Source organism: Zerene cesonia, chromosome 16 (genome assembly GCF_012273895.1).
Source record: "Zerene cesonia ecotype Mississippi chromosome 16, Zerene_cesonia_1.1, whole genome shotgun sequence".
Classification (NCBI taxonomy): Eukaryota; Metazoa; Arthropoda; class Insecta; order Lepidoptera; family Pieridae; genus Zerene; species Zerene cesonia.
In genome coordinates, this window is record NC_052117.1 from 2,230,925 (window position 1) to 2,254,957 (window position 24,033).

General features: G+C 32.3%; 2 protein-coding genes and 1 non-coding gene across 11 annotated transcripts in view; all 3 read right to left on the reverse strand.

Annotated features, from left to right (window-relative positions):
- Positions 1-23,501, reverse strand: part of LOC119833128 (uncharacterized protein CG43867) — a 232,171-nt gene extending 208,670 nt beyond the window's left edge. For all 9 annotated transcript variants that reach the window (XM_038357030.1, XM_038357027.1, XM_038357025.1 and 6 more), the window contains exon 1: positions 23,193-23,501. The gene's annotated coding sequence lies outside the window, so the exon portion shown is untranslated. The remainder of the gene's footprint in view (positions 1-23,192) is intronic.
- On the reverse strand, positions 20,131-20,772 carry LOC119833040. Its single transcript, XM_038356911.1, has one exon. The coding sequence runs from the start codon at positions 20,770-20,772 to the stop codon at positions 20,131-20,133; it is 642 nt and encodes a 213-aa protein (XP_038212839.1).
- Positions 23,502-23,917: 416 nt separating the features above from the next.
- Positions 23,918-23,989, reverse strand: Trnah-gug. The gene has a single exon. It is a non-coding gene; the product is annotated as a tRNA-His (tRNA).
- Between the last annotated feature and the right edge of the window lie 44 nt (positions 23,990-24,033).

Here is a 24,033-nt window from a genome sequence, read left to right on the forward strand (position 1 = left end):
TAGTTTCGCGCCACTATCACGTTACACGTCAAAACGTGTGCAAACACTGCAACGTGGCGGGAATCCAACAAAGACCTCGAGAAATGAGAAAACGAAATGGTTGACGAGGGAAAAACGAGAAAAAGCTATGGAAATATACGTAGGTATAAATACAAAGGCATAATTTTTGGGAGGTTTGGCTAGAAGATCTTTAGTGTAGTTTGGAATTACAAACTAGGCATTGTGTTAAGCCATTGAGATATATTTGTATGTTAAAAGTGCTCTCTATTTGATACAGTTCATAAGCTAGTCAATTTTAATATTTACATTTTTGTATAACAAGAATCCTCCTTAACACATTATCTCCGGGGATTCCGGAGATTTGGGATTCTGGTTGTGATAACTTCTGTATAAAAATTTAATTTTATTAGTTATAAGTTCAAGTCAATTATCTATTATCTTCTTACATACAGTCTTCCCAGAGAGGACACGGAATAGAAAACAACCTCTTTATATATGGAAGTACAGACAAATTAGCGTAACTATAAAAAGCTTAATTGACGTATTTAAAATTTCAGTATCATACGGAGACGATTGTGTAGGACCACGCTCGTATTATGATTTATCCTGCAACGAATAATCGATTTCAAATATAATCGATTGCAACAAATCGAGTGGACCGTATTCGTCTATATCGATAACGTATTTGAGCAATCTCTTACCGAATCGTATCGCATCATATCGGAAATTGAATTTCCGATCGGCACTCAAGAACAGACTGCTGTAATGGATCTAGTACTGTGGAACTGTTTATTTTATTAATGATTGCGATTTCGATTAGTTATACATCTATATCGCTTGAATTTGCAAATCGATTAATTAATATTGCAGTTTAGTAATTTGTTGAATACGGAATAGAAGTAGTAATTCAGTTATTTAAATTATCTGCCTAATCTTGCTTTTGTATTCCACCAAAATACATGCTTTCTAAAAATTTCCAATTTAACCTACTAACTTAAAATAACAATGCAACGATGTTTCGAGAAAATTACCATATAAAAAGCCACATCTAAAATTCCGTTACTTCAGCCATCTTTCTTAAAACACGGCCAAATTTAACAAGCAACGTAAACTTCCCACCACCCAGCCTATGCTTATGCAATTGCTAAATTTAATTAATCATAGGTCCTAGCCAGTGCCTTTAAATAATTGAAGCCTTCAGGCCGGGATGGAGGCTTGTAGTACATTTCACAGCGAACTTACGACACACCGGGGAACAATGCTTAATAAGCTCTGTAATTTAACGCAAACACCTCGCTCCGTCGAAGACTTATTAGCCAAGATGCTACGAAATTAGGTGGCTTAAGCCGCCGTCTATTTGCGACGGAATGCGCTTTAAAAATGCGCCATTTTGAATTTATTCTCATAAGCCGTATAAAGAACATGGGATAGCTTTATATATATAATTTTATACTTTCTATAATAGTATTCATGAAATTAGGAAAATCTTGAAGCTACAGTAATTCTTCAAAAATGGAGTAGCAATTATTTCAATTTTTTTCACATAATCATCACGAATGTATGAGCTAAAACATGTTAGAAGCTTTTTTACCGAATTTTCAATAATTACCATCATATCAATTCAATAACATTAATCCCGAAGGTATTTTCAACGGTCCAAAAGCGGCGATTAAAAGATTTCCCTCAGTTCCGAGGAGCTATTTCATCAAACAAGATCAGAGCCAGGATTACAAGTTGTAATGACGTCGAAGGGTTAAGAAGTGTGTAATCAGAGAGCCAATAGGTTGGTGACAGTTCCCTGCTCGCCTAATGGTATTAGCTGTTTATTCGCTGCGCTTTTACCCTAACATGTGGGTAATATTATCTAGAAGAGGCGTATCCATTTTTCCTTAACATTATGTGATTTGTTTGAGTTTTGTTAGAATCATACACATGACCTTTGTTATGCGGATATATTTAGTAATGGTTGTTCTCCTCGGCTTCCCCTGTAGATACATTACCCCAGGGGTCACCTACAAATCCAACGAAGAAAGAATTTTGTAAATGTGTCCATTGGTAGTTAGGTACTGAGATATTATAGTATTCCTTATCACTTAAGGATTCTCAAGGATTCCGTTTTCCTATATTCGTTATAAAATTAATTACATTATTCGCAACAACGTAGTAAACTCAAAAATCCTTACATTAAAGTAAGGATAAGGGTACGAGTAAGGGTTAATAAGGAAGTAAAGTTTAATACTAAGAATGTTCTACCAATTTTCTCCATGTCCCATCCAGTATCCTAAGGAATGCTGTCACAACCACCCGACCTCGTCACTTAGATTTATGCCGCCTTTCGTAGCCCTTAATAATTTACGATTCCATACTCGTTGCGCCCGCTGGCTGTACCCGGAATTGCACTTACGATGTTAATACATTGGGATTTAAGTTCTCGATCACTGTTGTGGTAAAGGTTGAATGAAAATGTAAGAAAATTAAACGAATGATTTGTCTTTAATTATTTAAATTCTATAACTTATGTGTTCTGATTAGCTAATCTATCGATGACAATGACAATTGTTGTGTAAAATTTTAAATATAGCCTGAAAAAGGTTATCCTGGCCCTCACTTCATACAAGGAATATAACACAAATAAAACCGTTACCGTTTTAACGACAAATATCGAGCGATCGAATCGATCATTAATAACTACAGATATACAATCATGGACTTTTGGTTTTTTGGTGGTTTAATTTATCCGAATAAAGATGAATTTATATTGTCCAGCTAGGTTATTTTGCTATGTTAAGTAAATACAGCTTACTTACTTAGGTAATGCTACGTACGACTAGAATAATGACAAACATAAAGACGATAGTTTCAAATTTATTTTATATAAATATCAAATAATTATTACCACCTATTGTGTACCTATGTAATATTATATCATGCAAAAACAACATCTGGTAAATAAAAACAGAATCGCATCTATCATTGTTCAATATCCCCTTGTTTATTTTTAAAACGCATTCTTGGCGTCCACAGATAATGATTATGTCACGACGGATTAACGTGTGTAATGCACAGATTAGAACAATTACATTGCTCAGCACGCTAAGCCTCTAAGCTATATTGTTCACGTAATATTAGTATTCACTATGGGCACTAATCATCGCTGTTTATTTATAAATTTCTTTGATTAATGATAATTTAGAGAGGAATAGCGTTATTTCTTTGTGAAGGCTGATTATTTTCGGAAATGACAATTTTTTGTAGAAAAAAAACAGCAATGCACGATCAACGAAGGAGGTTCAATTCGAGTGTATTGAAATCAAAAAGATTTGTTACTCGATAAAAAATTGTTGACATTTGGTCCATTTTGGAATCTAGAGGAGGGCCTCAGGAACGGCGTTGAACTTTTAGAAAATATTTATATATGTATGTAATAGAATATGTCCTTCAGTATTATAAAAGAAATAAAGTTTATTTCGCAAATTAAATCAGATTTTAATTACATGAAACATAGCCTAGTTTACTGTCTTCTAAAAGAAAATAAAAGATACAACAGATACATAAATAAATTAAATACTACATTTTAGGGTAGAAAAGAAAACATGTTAAAAACATGAGACGAGAGCTAAGCGCTTTATTAATCACGTGTTTTTTGGAGATATAGTTAAACGCGATTTTATACCTTAATGCTAAAGCAATAAGGTTTGTTTGAAAGGCGTATAACATACCTAACAAAGTTAGTATTTGTGAAATGTCTTCAACCACTTCGCATGGATATCGAATTTCTGTTGTCGCCGCTCGCCCACAAGCTGAGGTAAAACACTCATACATATAGTCGCCTAAAGATATTTTTATTAACCCATTTAATTCAAGTAGGTATTTACTCACTTAACTGGTACACCCGGTTCTGTTCACGTGCAACTGAGATAAAGTGCATTGGAAAATCTACTTAATTTCTTACAAAATCTTCAGAAATTGTGATCTTTATTATTCGAATATCGAAATATCATTTTAAGAATGTAATTAATTATTTAATTGTTGATTTCGGTTATTAAGTAGATCGGTAGTTTTCCTCACTCAATATCAATAATGTAAAGCTGAAGAGTTTGTTTGTTTGTACAGGCTAATCACAGGAACTACTAGCTGAAATTGAAAAAAGTGTTCTGTGTTAGATAATCCATTTATTAGGGAAGGCTGTAGACTAAATATCATTATGTATACGACTCGAGTGAAAACGCAGGTCAAAGATAGAAGAAAAATATATTATATTGATACGTATACACACGTACACAGAGAGTGGTGGCTACAGAGAGTGGTGGCTCAGTGGTGAGGACCTCGGACTTCAAAATCGATAAGTCGGGGTTCGAGACCGGGCGAGCGCGCAGGAAATAAATTGATTTTTCAATTTATCTGCGCATGTAGATAACATCACCACTGCTTCAACGGTGAAGGAAAACATCGTGAGGAAACCGGCATGTCCAAGAATTAAAAGTTCGACGGCATGTGACATCTGCCAACCCGCACTTGGCCAGCGTGGTGGATTATGGCCTGAACCCTCATAGGAGGCCTGAGTCCCAGCAGTGGGAACATATATGGGCTGATGATGATGATGATGATGATGATACGTATACTACAGTAAAAATGTCAAGAGAATATATTTGTCCATCTATACTAGACTTTAAGTGACTACCATATACCCCATAAAACAAACTAGGCACTGTTTACTTCAACACCGTCTTAAAATTAAATTCAAAAGCGGACAAAGTTTGAAGAAACAATTTCAGTAGAAGCTCATTTACCAGCCCCGGGGAGTGATAGGATGCGCTTTATTCTATTTATGCATTAACACATTAAACTTTATTGGCTCCTTCTAGAACTTTCTAGAAAGTTTACAAGAAAATGCTTCGAAAAGAATTCTAATGTCCCATGCACTGGATAAATATGGAACTATTAAAAACCGACGGCGTCTTTCGCATCTTCAAAGGGAATTCCTATGGCAATGAGATGTTTAATCACGGTAAAAATTAGCCTATCACTCTAGCCTCTGAACTACATTCAGACACAAAAATCACTGTATAATAACCCTCTATTGTGATTTTCAAAGTTACATATTACAAAAATAAATTCGTTAATATGAAACAAATTTCACATAGAGGTTTCTAAATAGGTTACACAATAAACTAAATATCGAGATATATATCTCGATATATATACGAATTTAAATCTTTAAAAATTTCATTCTGCCTCTTCGAAAATCCACGATATACAAAATTTTGTGGTTTTCGCGAGAAAAGCCGTAAGGAAAGCTAGTGCATATACTAAGGTTTTCATTCACTATGGGATTATTAGCACATACACACCTGTTTTTGATCAGTATCTCCATAATATATTCATATACCAAAATGCATTTATATTTAATACTATTAAAGATAAAAACTAATAAAACTGTTCACAATTGGACTTTGTTTCATAACAATACACAAACAGATTTATTATTATGTTTTAATTGGCGTTCGATTTACACCCTAAACTAGATATAGAAACAACCGTTCGGACACCAATTAAATCCCTCCAAATGTAACATCATTGAGCCGCGATTGCTCAAGTCTCGACTTCTAATTGGTCAAGCCTCGTTACCGTAAAACCGAAACACTATAATTAAAACATAAATTGACTACTATTGTATTGAGCTACAACGTTTGTTTTAGTTTCTAATTACCCGTGTGTGTAATTTAACGTCTTATAGTTAGGTGATTGTAACAAACAAATAGAGGTTTAAACGGCTTTCGAATTGAATCTAAATTGCTTCGAAACTCCTATTTATTTTTAAGTTGTACGTATTTCCCATCTCTTGCACTCTTACGCCGGCAACAATCTTTTATCTTCTTAAATAACATATGCTATCTTTCTCAATTGTCATAAACGTTCTAACAAAAACAAATTTTGCAAGAGTATACTAATTCTAAAATTCCTACTTTTTCTTGAGGTTCTATATGTAAAATTAGAATAAAACACAATGTTTATACAAAGAGAATAAGCGCTTCATATGTTTCTAAAACTAATTACAACCTTCTTGATAAATTAAATTTTACGTATTGAATGGTGCTATTGAATAAAAAATTACTTATATGAGAAAATTCATTCATTTTCGCATTTCATAATTTTATTCAATCGAGTGTAAGATTGAGCTAAACAAAAATTTAATTTGATTGCCTAGGTTGGGTATCAGGCCATACTGTAACAGTTATTATGTCCTTGTTAATTTATGTTTAGTCTTATTATATTTCGACTAGTACCTAGCTTTTCCGCGGCTTCGCCCGAAACGTTTAACGGATAAAAGTAGCCTATGTAACTTGTAACCTATCTCCAGACACAAAGAACATGTCACAAAAGCGTTCCATTACGACGTGAATGAAAGACAAATAAACAAACAAAGTACGAATTATTTGTTGATAGTTTATTGTTACTTGTAGATAAATATACCGTATATCGTTAAAAACAAAAATGCAAGTGACGCAAGACAAAACAACAATAGATTTTATTTTCCTTTCTTTGTGTAATAGACAATGACTAAATGACGTCATTAATGAATCAATTTTATTTCTTCCATTATGGCAATAATTTCAACTATTTGCCAGTGTCAAGTTTATAAAGGTAGGGAAACATACTTTCTTAAAAGATTTAAGCATAATTATTATAAAGCAGTATTTAACACTAAACATGTATGTATTACTAAATATTATAACAACAATACTGTAATAAAAAAATAACAATATACATATATATTATGTAAAAAGTGGTTTTCTTTTGACATATGTTTATTATTGACCATAGATTACATTTATTATTAATAGAATGTCTATTTTATAGTAATGACTTGTGAGAGACGTACATGGAATGAAGAAGTCTTTATCAGACTGTCTGTTAACAATATGAAGACATGAGGAAAGTAGAAAAATTTAGCTCTTAAAAATAAATTCAAATTTATACATTCATATTATAAATAACCTATGTGGTAGTTAATAATCTCGTTGATAAAATCATAAATATAAAAAAACGAGCAACATTTATTCATATAAAGGACATTATTTATTTCACACAGACGCATTTATTCACAGCAAAAAATAGATGAAATGTCGAAATAGTGATTTTGTGTAAGTTTTAAACTCCACTAACTCTATAGTTAGATGAGACTTTTTATATTTGAAGTTATTTAAATTCACAACTGTTCATTTATATGTTTGTTTCTTTGTTGTGTCTTATAATTCATAAAATAAAAATTCTCTGTCTATCTGTGTGCATTAGTAATCGGTTATAGGATTAAAATAATACATTTAGATCTATTAAGAATTAATACGAAGACATAGAAGTTGAACGCTTGCCAAGCTTTCCATCATTATTGGCTCACGTCACTATTACTCCAATTTACGTTCAACTAACGTCTTATAACTCATATTAACCTAATTTTCTTTTGAATACGGTTTAAATAATACTCATCATCGTACTGCCACTCTTTTTAATGTAAGAGAGGGAAACGGAGCTGGTGGTTCGTCTGATGGTAAGTGATCACCACCGCCCATGAACATTGCGTTGCCTTGTTTTAAGAGGATAGGATTTGCGAATGGAAAAAAGGAGTGGATTGGGAAGGGTAAGGAAGGATATGGGTCAATGTGAGAGTTAAGGAAATTAAAAATTTAAATGAAAATCTTTCTATAAATCGCTCCGTTTCGACATGTAAGAAATACAAACATACTTTTGCATGCTTATTACTAAGGGTTTATATATACCAAAATCCAAATGACAAAAATACACACTGTAATCTTCGTTACCACCCCCCTACAATATAAACTTACTTAATATTTAAAACATTTTAAAATATTGTACCATTTAATTTATTTCGTTTCATTTATCCTAAAACCCCGCGAGGCTCGCTTACAATAAGTGAATGCTATATTTATTCAACAAACCTTCAGGCAGTTTCAACAAATTTTGCCAGAATAACTCTTATTAACTAACAAATCTAATTTATTTTTCATTGTACTTCATACAACGCTAATGTAACAGCTATTTGTAACAGTCTAGTTGACGTATTATATATTTAGAGAGTCTTCCTATTTCTCCCTGGTTGATCCATGCCAAAAACTTCTATGGAATATAGCCTACGTTACTGTGTAAAAATTAAGATGATTAAGCTTTTGCGCGTCGTGAAAGAATCAGGATTAATTTAGTAGTTTCCAAGCATATTTGGTACAAAAATATGGCTATATAATGTTGGTAAAAAATGTCAATTAAAATTAACAAAATCAAGATGTTAAAAGTATTTTCGGATATACAAATATTTGTTTGACAGCCCACTCGCTCGGCTTCATTTTTGTTGATAACGGATAAAACTAATAAATCCTATTTCACTAAAGAGCAATAAAACTTTATACTACTGGAACAATTCTCAAAATTCGGTTCAGTAGGTCCATATATATCGCTACAAAACTATCTAGATCCACATGATTGTGTAACGAAATTAATTTTAATAATTAAATAATTTTATAATATTATTAATTAAACCTAAAACTTCCCCAAATCATTAGCATTCAGCATCATAAGTATTTCCCAAAATTGTCCCTACACGCCATAAAACCCCAACCAATTCTAAATATATTCTAGAACAATAATCGATGACAAATTCCAGCATCACATTAGACTAGGGAAGATAAAAATAAATTATTCCCAAGGGTATGGCCCAAGTAAATGATGTCCAAATACTGAGACACCTGAGGCCTTTACGAGTTCAGCAGGAAGGGACACCCCTAATAGCGGCACCGTCCTCGAAGGACCGATGACTGATGGAGTGTTTTATACGGTCCTAACGAAATAATTGAGTGATCTCACAAAACGTTCCTGAGTAAATAAAGATGTATTAGCTAATAACAATACAGAGGACGGGTAAAAAATGTTCTCTTAATGTAGTTAAATAAACCTTGTTCCGGGGTTTTGCATTTGAAGAGAATAAATACAGTTTGAATAGTTAAAAATACGCCTAAATTATAGAATCAACTATATTATCTCACTTATTTTAATACAGAATATACTTTATAACCTAAAAACTTAAAAAAATCGTTCCAATTAAAGATAACAATGAGGGATATACCATTTTATACATAAACTAGACACGTTCAATGGTTATCTGGCAGACCGTATCAAATAAATACTTTAATCTAACGGAACATAAAAATACAAATATGCAAAATCTCGTTCGATTTTAAACAATTCTTAATATTCGTCGGGCCGATAAACGTCAACGATTCTTCTCTTAATACAGAGCAAAAATTGCGCAGTTATTACTTAGGTCTTAGACAACAATGGCTATATTTCGTCGTATCTAAAAGACCATTGTTGAATTAATCTCTCATGGCTCCCGCAGGCTAGACGTCTTCGAATTGAATAGGCAAAAAAAACGAAATACGCTTTTAACGTAATAGATATAATAACAATGTCTAATAGCTTGGCAGACGTTTCGTGTTGTGAACGAAGTTGGTCGATAAAATGGTATATCTGTTGAGTAGTTTGGAACTGTTATCCCATGGTTATTACTAGGGAATATAACTAGAAATAGGGATTAATAACCTGTTGTAGTTGAGAAAAAGACGATACTGGTTACCGTTTTCACTGTACTTTAGAAGACGATTTAAAATTTTCCCTTTGTGTCCTTGAAATTTCCCAATATTTACCTAAAACTCTCATTGTAAATTAATTTATGATTTAATGAAAATTTACTTTATAGTTCTGTGTAAACTTTGATATATATCAGAAAAATTTAAAGATGATCGAATTCCTATATAGTACAATATAAAAGAAATCCCACTCATCGTTTTATCTAACCTTAGCTAAGAGAAAAATTAATTATCAACCACAAAAGCAATTTCTAGCAACACAGTAGTTTAATTTCACGGCAACCAGCAACAGCTTTAATTACAAAACGGCTTCGTCAAGTTTTAACCTTATTAATTCACGAACTGTACCGTTAAAAGTCTAGGAAATAAAATTGTGCGCACAAGAAGCCCCAGGGGAAAGTGTTTAATGAAATACTGCCGCGATTGAAACCACTAGCCGTGAGAAATCTAATATTTCACCTTTTTCGTCCGTTACGTGATGGATGGAATACCTATTGTTTCGATTTGGGTTATTATTATATATTTTTGACAATAACTAGGCCCATCAGGATCTAGTTTCAGCTACGATGAATATAACGGATATAATACACTTAGAAAAATAATACATTTTACTACAATCAATATTATAATAGTATTTAGAACCACTAAAGATCATTTCATCAAAGTTATAATGCCAAGAAAGCCTAAAACCAGAGGACATAGAATAGATACTACCCTGTAAGTCCCATGGGAACGGAAACTATGCAAGTTTTATTTTGAACACGCGACAAAGCCGCGGGCTGAAAGCTAGTTTACTAAAAGCAATGTATTGAGGTGTTTTTGAACAAAGTTATTGAAAGGTGAATTTCAGGCCAATGTAACAAAATCATATGATTATTCTTGTAAAATATATAAATGATGGCTAAATTTGTTTACAGGAAGAAAGACGATATTAAATTAAACTATAATTAAAAAGCTTTTAAAAGGAACTAAACACAAGACCTCATAGAAAATCAATGTGATGAAATTGCTATCGTAAAAATCCTCTTGTAATTAGCTATCCAAAGGCCTTTCCTTAAGATCGCAATTAATTTACAATTATAACAAAGAGCGTAGCTTTATAAAATAAAAAATTTTAAGGGTTATTCTATGCTGTAATTTTCTTAAAAATTTTCTTTACGAAACTTCAAAGCTCAAAGCGTAATATACACATTATTTTCAAGGGTTCAATTAATCTACACTTTCCTGCCTATATCCCATACCCTTTAAATAGAACATTCTGTGTCTATCGACTTTTAAGAAGTTAATTCCTAGATAAAACTACCTAAATGTAAATGACAAACAAAATCTAGTATTTTTCTCAATATAAATGAGAGATAGATAACAATGGACACGGCGCTAATGAAGATATAATATTTAAAAAAACGACAATGAAATTATAGCACAGTAAATTTATTTGTATTTAAATTGAAAGCAGCTGAAACATCATTAAACCCAGCGAACAAAGCTACAAATAAATCATATTATAACATTTATGAAGCATAGAATTGTGAAACGAAATTAGAATAAATGTCCGGAAAATATAACCTAAATTTCCTACAATCCTATCCCTTCCCGGGCGGATATTTCGATCCCCGTATGAGAAAACTACGTAAATTGGTGTACCGAATCTCACTAGCTCCGAAAAAGGTTAAGTATCATTACATTCATAAATATTCATCCCTCCCTCGTTACTGGAGCTCAGTTCATGTTTTAATATTAAACGCACTTAGCATAATTTTAGTGAAACGCATCGATGCTTTGAAAAAGAACGTAAAATGTCCTCGTGATCTCTGAGATCACTCACCCCTCAAAGAGGAGCTACATCCCCGGCCTTTGAATTTTTAATAAATAGACAGAGAGCTGGAAGGAAGTTTATTTTCAATATCAAATAGTCGAACATAATGTAAGTTTTTTTTTATTTAATCGAATAAAATGTACTTATCACTAGAAGTAACTTGTCCCCACAACACAGGGAATCTTAGTGTGGAAGCAAGGGTTCTTAATACCTATGTTTCTTTATATTTAATAATTATTAATTAAAATATAAAAAATGAATAGATGTATAATTTATAAATATTTTTATATATTTTTTTATTATTTTTATAATGTGCATTGTACGCTGAAACACTTCGTTTAAAATTAAAAATATATGTTATAATGTTGTGACATTTTGTTTGCCTATGTAAAACATTCATTAACAATAACTTCAATAAAATATTAAATTTCTAAAATCACCCAATTAATATATTAGTAAACGTAAGCTTTTTCACTGCCATCTCCTAAACAATACTTTTTATCGGTATCGATACACCTGAAGTAACTCCGAAGCGGGTGATGATTGAACCATCTTCCTAGATTATGCCACAAATCTTTTGTGAAAAATACATTTTCAAGGCAGATAAAACTGTATGCATAAAAAGGTTCAATGGTAGTTTGAATAAATACATAGAAAGGAAAGACCGCAGAGACTATGTAAATTTAAATATTGTTTTACTATTTGTTATTAAACTATAATTTCTTTACGATTTCGAAACTAAAAAAAAGCTGTTTAAATTATGAATTAATCATAATTTCTGTTTACATATAGGATACAAATATTACAATAGTACATGTAAGACAGTCGAAAAGGGCCATTTCAACCTCAAGCGCAATATAATTGCAGAATAATTTTGAATAGTCGAATTTTGGCAATAACTACAGTACAGGGAACAAAAATCGATGTCATTATTTTCATTTGTTCACAAATTCTCCAAGGACATTCATCAATTATGTTAATAATTAACTGAATAATGTATGAAACTTCTACAATATTCTAGAAAATCTCTAACACAATTCCCGTCGAGTCTGTTTATATTAAAACGAATACGTTCCCCGAGTTAAGTGAAGAACAGTAATTAATATAACACTGAGCGAGGCTTACAGGAACTTTCGAGATTTTTCTATATTCTTGAGAGTGCTATGATCATACTTTAATTAAACTGAAGCTGCTTGTACGTGACTAGTTTTAAAATAAACAAGTGTGTTTACTGTTAGATATAAAAATTAAACTGAAAACATTGTGAGCTTTCCGCTTAATTTAATATCTCTTTTCATATGGATACAGATTGTAACAATCCAATAGGTTAGAGATAAAATAGGAATGTGTACATGTAGTATCTTCTCAGTTTAATGGAAATTAACGATAATTTGAAAAATGTTTCAATATATCCTTTGTGATAAATAATCTTTCGCTAAAATTCAACCCTTGCTAAAAAAGGTAGATAAGGAAACACTCTCTCTAATTATTACGATCAAAGAGGTGCTATTTAATTAGCAAAGGGGTTTATACGTAGATTTTAGATTATTCTAAAGAAATCATTACAAAGTATTCGTTGATACCTTATAGAGCATGGTGTTAAAGCATTGTTAAAATTGCACACATCATTCAAAGCTTCAAATAAATGTTGTAACATAAAGGCGTAAAATAGATACAAATATATGAGGGTACTTGAAGAGGGTAATTTCACGCATAATGTAACCCGTCCCGATGCGTATGCTTCGGCATTCGTCATCCGACTTCCGAAAGAGACGGACGTGCGAGCCTTGTAACGGAAGGTTTTCATATTAGAATAAATTTATGGAATATTTTGTATTTGGTCGTGCTGATAAATATGAATCTCAAATATTTTACTAGTCGGAATTGCAATATGTATACAAATTTTACAATTCAAAGTTAAAAACTTTGTTAAAAGATACATGCAAAAAGACTTCTCCAAACTAAATAATACCTTTATTGATTTTATCCAGCTAAAGCTCTATAACTATAGCATTGAATGTATTATAATTATTCAAGACGCAATCTAATTTGAATCTTTCTACATACGGGTATAAACAAAATTTTATATCATTCTATTAAATTTATTAATATGTACATATTACGTTTTGTAGCGTTAATGTTAACATAGAATTTCGCAATGCATTAGTTATTACAATGATAAATAAAATCAAGAGCTAACTAATTATCATCAATTATTTCTTACATTTTTTCTGTATTTTTATCAGAATCATTCGTCAGTTAGAACTTCAACAGATTGCCTCGTTTCCAAACAGACGGAAGATAAAAAACAGTTCATCCCAAACTTCGAAACTATTTGAATTTTCACCCTTACCTCATATCGAGGACTTGACAGGGGCCAATGATACATATTTATCTAACAATATTTATGACCGAAAGAAACGAATTCTGCTTCATATTTAAAGTTGGGATAGTTTATGGGATTGTCACACTGAATGTATATGTGAAAGTCATGAATAAAACAATAGATAGATATATGGAGCGCGTATAATCCGATTTGAGGAGATGAAACAAAATGAATTATTGACAAATATGTCTAGAGGAGGCGAAATTACGAAGACCTAATGTGATATAATTATTTTGGGACAATGAGCATCTCTCATGATGTATTACATATTTATTTTTGAAGCTTTAGTCGAAAATTGTAATCTTAATTACAATTTTCGTATTCTTAACCTATGATAATATCATTTCATTTCGTACTCGCTACATTAAAAGACTTATTGTTCAGATTTCTTAAGACAAAGTCTTTTAAAGAATAACAACCCAACGAAATATTCCCTCACATCTATAAGAAGACATCCATTTACGGTAATTAGGTACTTATTTCACACAAGGAAATCTGTAAGCCAACATTACCAACGCCTTACAAATCTACAGAATTTTGCATAAAAACATGCTATAGAAAAATATTTGCCGATATTTATATGAAGCTTACATTTTATCAGAAAACCAGTTAAGCACACACGACACAAATTTGTCCCTTCAAGATATTATCGAAACCTTTTTAGGGCAGTCTCGTCGAACCTCCGAGTGGCGCATTTATCAAAAAATGGAAGACTCGAGAAGAATTTATGGGCAAATTCAACGATAAACTTGTAAGGGAACTGCTGATGTAAAAATCGAATTGTTCTCCTATTTAAAGGAAACGGGGCAACTAAGGGAAACACGATGTTTTTCAGAGTTCACTATGTGTTTTTGGATTTTCTTTTATTTTCATCTTGGGTTGTACATTTCGATATTATTAAAGTATTTATAAAACTTTGAGACTTAATACTATATCAAGTTTGAAATAGTTTGCATACATTTTACGTGGATACGTGATTCTGATGAGAAACCCTGTCAATAACTTATAGTGTATGAAATACTACGTAGTTGTACATTAGCATTCCGATTTTTTGCTATTTAAAAACAGTGAATAACGTTTGTTAAGACATACATCCATTCCCACAAACTTTCACACAATAATTGTATATATAGGACCAGCTATTCGGCCCCGCTTCGCCCGTGGTACAAATATAGCCTATGTTACTCAGTAAAGTTTCAGCTTGCTAATTGTGAAAGCATTTTTGATATCCTTACGTTACAAACATACAAAAATACAAAAGTTCCCTGTTTATAATATTAGTGTAGATATACATTTGCACATTTAACTTTGCAGAAACTAAAAAAAAACCACCAAAAATAATAAAATGAACCTACGTCAAGGGAGGTTATAACTAAGCCATAACCATCGAATGGCCGATTTAGTAGACAATTTGCCATTACTCATACCCTAAAAGGCGAATATAACAGGTAAGCATAAAAACTCACATAAGGGCTTGATACATGCTTAAACCGGTGCAAGTTGACAGGACGCAGGTGGCTCGCTCGATGAATTACCCCAAGAACAGATGTGGACAATTCATAAGGGGAATTCGTCTTTTTTGCCCCACTACGCATCATGGACGGGTTATGAGACACTGTTCTGTAGGTGTGTGACGTCATTACGTCGATATAACTTTAATCCGGAGCAGAGCGTAGAGCATACTATAAACCTAACAAGGAAGTGTTTTTGTAATTTTTTTGTAATTTTTGCTAGAAATTTGAAGATTTGGCATATCGCTAGCTAATATATGCCGTATAAAGTTTTACAAAACATTTCACTTATTAGGAACAAATAAAATATTATTTTTTTAAATTTATGTTCAACAAGCTGATAAAGTTTAATTCGACTACATAAAAATATATTGGGAATAACTCAATTCAAGAGGCCCGTTAAACACGCCGTTATGATAATTTACTATAATAGCTTAGGTAAATTGAACAGAGACCATTTACTTGTATAACGGTCGATAGGCATCGATTTGAATCAACAAAAGAACTGTTCAATGACAACTTTTTATCGTTATGTCATATATATTTGAAAAAATGCTATTCAACTATAGTGCGCAGTATAAATTGATATATACATTCATTATATTTACAGGAAATTATTCTATAATCCATACTATGGCAGGAAATCGTAACGTAGTTTTAAACGATAAGTATAAAGTCGAGACAAACGAAAAAGTGCCTAGTCATCTTCGTCCATTCTGAATTTTAAATTTCGAAAGTAAAAACAGACAACAAATCTTTATCTGACAACTGTCATTGTTGCCCCATCATAATTTACGGACCAAACAGTGTGCATTTGCGGACCAAAGAGAAATAAATTCTATTTACGTTCATTTCCCTGTATTAACATCGCGGAAACCATACTAGAAAGGTGGGCAAAATTCCAAACGGCCATCAATTACATAACATAATAACTGCCAACATACAGCTAATATAATACACCGTGAAATCACCATATCAAAATTGCTTCCTGATTTCAGTCTGAAACCAAATTAGCGTTACTATATTACCCTCAAATACGACAGGTGCAATTTGCATTTCCTTTCATCAAAACATAGAACACGACAACCGTATAATAATTTATATAAGTGTCGTTTAAATCAAACATTTTCGCATAAGTGTCTTATGAGAATGCCCGATTTAAACATTCGAGGCGATCTTCGCTCATAGCTCTAAATCTTAAAATAACGGCATTTCGCGACGGGGGCGGCCATCAAAATCCCTTTCTATGTTTAAAATAAAAATTTAACTGAACGGCAGTTACCTTTTATGTGTTTATCTCGGTTGCACTTTACTGTAATGTAACGTTCACGCAATTATGGGGGTTTTGATTACTTTAGAGTTTAAGGCGCCATTTCCTATTATATTTGCCGTGTAGAAATAAGTAGGTAAACAAAGTGGTGTAAGCGATATATTTTTATGCGCCTGACCTAATGTGAAAAATAGCAGGTCTTCTAATAAATTAAAATTTTAGTACAATTTCTAAAATTTGCATAAAAAATTGCATGTATTTATTTTGCAACTTGTTTCTTGTATCGATAAATCCACATCGTTCCATAATAAATGAACATGAACTGGATAATAGTAACTGAAGGTTAAATTAATTAACAAATTTACATTTGTTGAAACCCCAATAAGACGCAGCGGTTTCAAAGATAACAACAACAGAACGGTTACGCGAATAATTTAGCTAAAATATACAACAGAAATTCCATTATGGACACTATATTATATACTATCTGTAACGCGTGGCGTCACTCGCGTGGTACCCGGGTAAAAAGTAACCAATGTGCTAATCCAGGCTATAATCTATCACTGTATCAAATTTCAAACAGATACGATGAGCCGTTTTTGTGTGAACGAATAACAAACATCCATCCATCCATACTTACAAACTTTCGCGTTTATAATCGCGTTTAATAAATTAGTAGGATGCATGGAAACAGAAATTCATATACCCATGAACAATTTACACACAGATTAGTATACCTTATGAGTAAAAAGGCAGAAACAGGAACAAGATGCATTATTATCGAAAAAAATTTATTTCGTTTTCTTCTTTTTTCGTATTTCTTTTGTATTATTTTATTATATTCATAAGGTAGAAGAATATCAGTCGTAGAATAGTTGTATGATGTCTAAAAAGGTTTATTTATATTATATAATTATTGAAATAACCAATTGAAAGGCGTAATGATAACAATATTAAAACATAATGCTATGCACAATAACTATTGTTCACCCAACGGCCTTTTAACGCATATTACTGTAACATGTTTATTTTCAAGAAACAAAAGAAACAAACATACACTATGTTTCGATTTGGAGATATTAAATTATCTATTGTGCTAATTTCCATGTGGTACTGTTCCCTGTTTCGCCAGAAAATCACACTATCACACTAATATTATAAATGTGAAAGTTTGTTTGTTTGGTTGTTTGTCCGTCAATCGCACTGAAACTACGGGTTTTTGATGAAATTTGATATACCTTTTGATGTAATTTAATATATATAGATGACTTGGGTGATAGGATATTTTTATCCCGATTGAATGCTCCCTTGGAATAAAACAGGAATCTTCATCAAGTATACATATATTCATCAATAAGAGAATTAAAATTAATAGTAAGTAAGTAATATAATGTTTATATTGACTTATAATAAAACTTCCGTTCTCTCTTTTATATTAATGCGTATTTCGTTTTGTTTTTAATTCAAAGTGCTACGCAATATCTAACATTTAATATCGGTAATGTCTGTATTCAGTAAAGATATAGGCTCAGTTGAATTGCAAATGGTGACCGCGAAACAGTGAAAATAAAATATGCAAAAGTAAATCTCTTTTGTCCGCTTTCCAGCGACAGATGCCTAATAAAATTTAATATTTTAACACCTATTTTTAATATACTATCTACGACATACGAGCTTGTGGATGTGGGTTTATACTTACATGAATACTACAACTTTACACTACTTATCAAACAAAAGTGTAATAGACCTCTTAGTTTTGATCATAGCTTACAAATTAAATGGTGTATCTGGTAAATTAATTTTTTTTTTGCAAATTGTATGTATCCTATGTGTAAGATTTAATGTAAATGTCTTGGAGGACCATCCATCTAATATTATAAATGCGAAATTTTGTAAGGATGTGTGTATGTTTGTTGCTCTTTCACGCAAACCGATTGCAATGAAATTTGGTACGTAGACAGCTGGACAACTGGAATAACATATAGGCAACCGATATTCCTACGGGATACGGACTTACGCGGGTGAAATCGCGGGGCGCAGCTAGTGTTAAATAAACATAATATATAAAACATTGTAGTCCATTGTAGTCAATCGGGTTAACTGAAGAACAAAAACTTGGTACAATACACACTAATCAATTTAATACAAACGGTCTATACAAAGCGACCCAATCAGCGTTAACAGAAGCTTATTATTATGGAGACCGTAAATCTTATACCATAAATCACATAACTATTACGCCAATTACCCAGCGGTCAGCGCCCCTAATCCTTACAAGGCCCGGAAAAAGGGCCAAGGATCGGCCCCAGTTACGCAATCATTCAAATTGATTTATTCCTTCTATAATCAGATCGCAGGAGGCAAATCGCGATAGCGGAAATACTGTTTACTATGGCCCCATTCAGAGCATAATGCGACATATCGTACAGATTGTATACGTATACTCATACTAATACGATAAGGAGCTAATTGTATGAACACCTAACAGTTAATAATATTCTTAAAACCCAAAAATTCTATCAAGTCAAAGTCTCCATATAACGGACAGATGCCATTTCAGCGTATCACCAAAACTCATCATCTGTTTCTTATAGGATTAAAACACTAGTCTCAAACGGAGTCTGCCTCCGTGCAAAGACCGGCCTTTAATGCTTACACGCTTGCCACTAAGCAGGTGTTCGAAGAATATCCGCATTTATTGGTTTTACACCATTAAAAGTAGTTTAAGATCTCCAAATACCATTCTATAAAAATAAAACTTCATTTTATCGCATCGACCTGAACGGGCTCACTTTAATGCCACTTTAACAACGAAACCTATCCAAAGCTTCGTTTCTATAATAGTTGATATAAAATTTAAAGCCAATGTGTGCAGGATTTTCATTACGAGTTAGAAATGTGCACTGCTGCCCTGATTCTACGGTATTGATCTTTCCCACCAGAGCCAAAGCGAACTTTTACTAACTACATTTATTTTGGTCAACGGCGGTGAAGCTGGCATCGTGGGCAATAAATAAGTACATGTAGAATTATTATGTCACGTGCAATATTCAATTTTAATAATTTGAACGCCAGTTTGGTGTAAAGCGATAAAATACGCAATTGACTGCAAAACATTTTATTAGTTGATATTAGAGTTTTCTTGACATTAACTTTAGGTCCTAGGTAGGGTTTATAGGTTAATCCATTGTTATAATCCTTGTTAAAAGTCGGTTTGACTACTACAGTATATATTAATGAAACTTATTTTGTATGCAAATTGCAGGCATCGCTCCCCACATCTATACATGTAAGTGCCGTAATATGTAATTGAATATTGTTACATTTATCTTCATAATGGTTCGTTACCACACAATAAATCATCGGTAATCGGAAACTATCAGTGCAAAAGTGTGCATAATTTACTATGAGCGTCCCATTTTCCAATCCAAATTACAATCATTACATTCTACGTTGTTTGTGCCGATGTATAATATTGATCGAGAGATTTAAATATCTCGTTTAATCCTCTTTAACGGTGACCTTATTATAGACTTCTCATCTCTTCTGCGTTTCTTAGTGGGAGCGAGACATTTTAAAGAATTACCAATAATGATTCTTTCCATAACTCGGTATTGCTTATCAGAAAACGGCCTTAGAACAGCAAACGTGACGCCCATCGCCTTACCTCTAATCAGATCGTCTCTTAAAACGATATTTTCGTGGAGGCGCGTTTTCATATACCGCAATAAATTGTCGATTTCGACGTTAGATAGTTTCAAGATCGCAGCGATCGCCAACTTGTCGTAATCTTCGGAATCTCGAAGTTCCACTTCTAGTTTGACACAGGCTTCGCTAGTCGGATAGATTACTTCCTGCAGCTGAAATCTATTCGGTCCGGCACCGACCATGAGGGCGCATTTAAAGTTAGCTTGCTTGCCTACGAGAGCATTGAGCCACTCTGAATTCCGTTCGAGCGCCGCTAGAAGAAAAGTCATAAAGTCGCCTACTTCCTTTTGCTTTTTGTACGTCGCAATGGCGGCCAGAGCAACTTCAGGAAGGGCGTCTATTGACCTCGGACTAGCCCTTGGACTAGCTTTAGGACTTGACGAATCTCTCCCTGACTTCGATGATGACTTTTTCCCAAACATCCTGCTCGATTCACGTTTGAACAAAGTCAGAACATTTCTTATTATAGTGGACGCGCGTTTGTTCTGATAACGAAAAATTTTGAAGAAAATACGGAGATATTGTATGAATATTGGCGGTGACGTTGGTGTCAAGAAGGTTTTTAAAACAAGGATGTTTTATCACGCGGAGGGCGACTGTAAAGGTTATATATCAGAAACGAATGGGACTGGAAAATATGAAGTAAAACGTTCTGGAAACTGTTAAATAGAAATCAAAAGTGGTCTGATGTGTGTCGATTATTTTGGTGGTAAGCGGTTTTCGGGATATATATATTCAAAAGAAATTTGCGTTACTTACCCCGCATACAACTAAACAACAGATGAACGGATTTTAATGATTTTTGCTTTGTATCCGTCTGGATTCAGGTAGTTAGTATTTATTAAACGAAACAAGAAATGAATGAGATAAAAATCCTGAACTCTTGTGACAAATATGTTTTCGTGCAAATAATAAATATAAATTCTTTGATCTTTAAATGTTTATTAATATTTATGATTAATTTGATTATATTATCATGTATTTATTACAATACATATTAATTTTTTACAACACAAGTCTTAAATCGGAATGTTGCTATGAATGCGACGCGGCGATTTAAATTAAAAAAAAAAGTAAATTTAAATCATTGAATATTTAATAACATTATATAACAACAAACATTTTTATTTATCTCTATGAACTAACTCATTGTATATCTACAAAATTTAAGTTGTAGTAATTAATATTGTGATGTGTTGGGATTGATTCGTTAATATACACTTTATTGTGCATACAAAATACCTAATTAAATATGGTAAGTACGTGACTTTCGATTCGTTTCATAGTTAAAAAAAACTCTTAAAATAATAGACTTCTTCAAATGTTACAACTACTACTTCTAGAAACTTCTAGAAAACTAATAAATGTTTGAGTTTGAAATCCTACTAATATTATAAATGCGAAAGGTTGTAAGGATATGTGTGTGTATGTTGCTCTTTCACGCAAAAACTACTCAACCGATTGCAATGAAATAAGTAGACAGCTGGACAACTGGAATAACATATAGGCAACTTTTTATCCCGATATTCCTATGGGATACGGACTTACGCGGGTGAAACTGTGGGGCGCGCTATATTATAATCTACAAAAATGCTCTTACATAGATTTTTATTTCGCTTCCAATACGCGGCAAATGCAATTAAATTTGATTCATGTAATCGAGATTTTTATCAAACATTTTGAATTCTATTTCAATCCTATAACTGTATCTTCAATAAAATCTAAAAATATATTTTACATACAATAGAAATTAATGAACATTTATAACACGACAAAGCTTTGGTACAAAATGTACAAACAAATTCCACTCCGAAACTTGTATTAGCTATGACTTCATCACAAGAAACCTACCCGTGCAGCCTTGGAATGGATTATATTACCATGCTAAAACCTATACGTATTATAATTCCATTTTTAAATATGTTCACAGCTAGTTCAAATATTTTTGTGAATTTCTAATATATTTATTTTTTTACATATTTTGTCGTTCGTTTGAATTCTTCGCCGAAAAATGATGTACTTAGGTATAGACAATTGTATTTAAAATGTATTTCTTTTTGCTTGAGCATTCGATATGAGCATTATTTATAATATAATATGTATAAAGTAGAGTATTGAACTAAAATAGGTATGCACAAAGTCACATAATAATGTTGAAAGACAAACTTGTGCATTTCATTTAATACCTTAATTTTCTTATTTTTCTAATTATCAGAAACTAAATATTATCTAGGATGTAGAGTTTTTATACCGTTGTCCGTTATAATATGTCGAACCTGTTAATATTCTAAAAAATATAATATACTGTTTGTATAGTATATATTGCTTTAAATGAGGCCGTAATCATATGGTCCAATTAAAAAGTAAATGAAATTTACTTTTACTTAGTACAGTTCAAGATTTATAGATATTCGATTCTATCCATTCTATTTTATTATTTTCAAACAAGAGTTTTGGAAACATAATTGGTAAACGTCAAAAATAAAAAATATATATCGATATTTCAAAAAATACTATTAATAGTTAAGTATAAAATAATTTTACCAATTACTAAAATAAACAATTACTCTATTTAAGCAATTTAATTGTTAAAAAATGACTTAAATAATTCCGCAAAAATAATTTTACCCAAGTGTGGCATTGTAAATGAATGATCCATTTTCATTTAACAGACAATAGTAACAAAAAATCTCTGACACGAGAAATTGCCTTTCAAAAGAGTAACGAACAGGCACCGCAATATCGAGGTCATCGTACATCTACTTAAGCATATAGATACAAGTGCAAGCGTGAATGGGACCCTTTTAGGTTATATTCGGTCAAAACAATTGCCATTACTTACCAAAATCAACATCCAAGTTACTTATTCCGTTAAAGAGTCGGTTCGGCAGCTAACAGCAATGCCGTCACGTTGAGTACACACGCACACACGCGAATATCATAGTAAACGTCATGATAAACGTTTACATCGTTAATTAATACATTTAACAATGTTTTTCGACACTGCAAACGCTACACATTAACGGGTATCACTATCTGTATCACATATTAGGAGTACAAGTCTCTAGGTGACCTAGAACCATATAAAAAACGTATTTTTTTGGGAAAGACAGTGTAATCACCACTCCTTTTCTCTCACAGATTTCTACGATAGCAAACAGCTGCGGTGCGTGAATGAACCAAAACAAAGACTGCTAGCGCCATCTTGTCGACGGGGATAAGCAACCTTACGACGCGTCAACTAAAGGTCGAACACATTTGTGACAAATTCAACATAGTGCTGCGTATTTTTACTAGATGTCAGTAAAATAAATTTTTGTTTGGCTTTTAGTGAAAAAACTTTTTAATTTGATAAGTATACTTTAATATAATTGTTTATAGATTTTGATTTTTAAAACAAACGTTTTTTCCTATATTAAGCCATAATATAATATAAAGTTGAAATAGTATACAAAAATATTCTAAAACAATGAGTTTATGTTATTTAATTTTAAAATATTTTATCATATATATCCAATATTTGAATTACACAATAAAAATAAACTCCGCCGTAACAGTGTTTGACACTGCCGTGACCAGGATTCGAACCTGGGTTACTACGGCCACAACGTAGGGTCCTAACCACTAGACGATCACGGCTATCGGAGTACGATCTACAGCGATGAAATTTTCAATCGAAACAT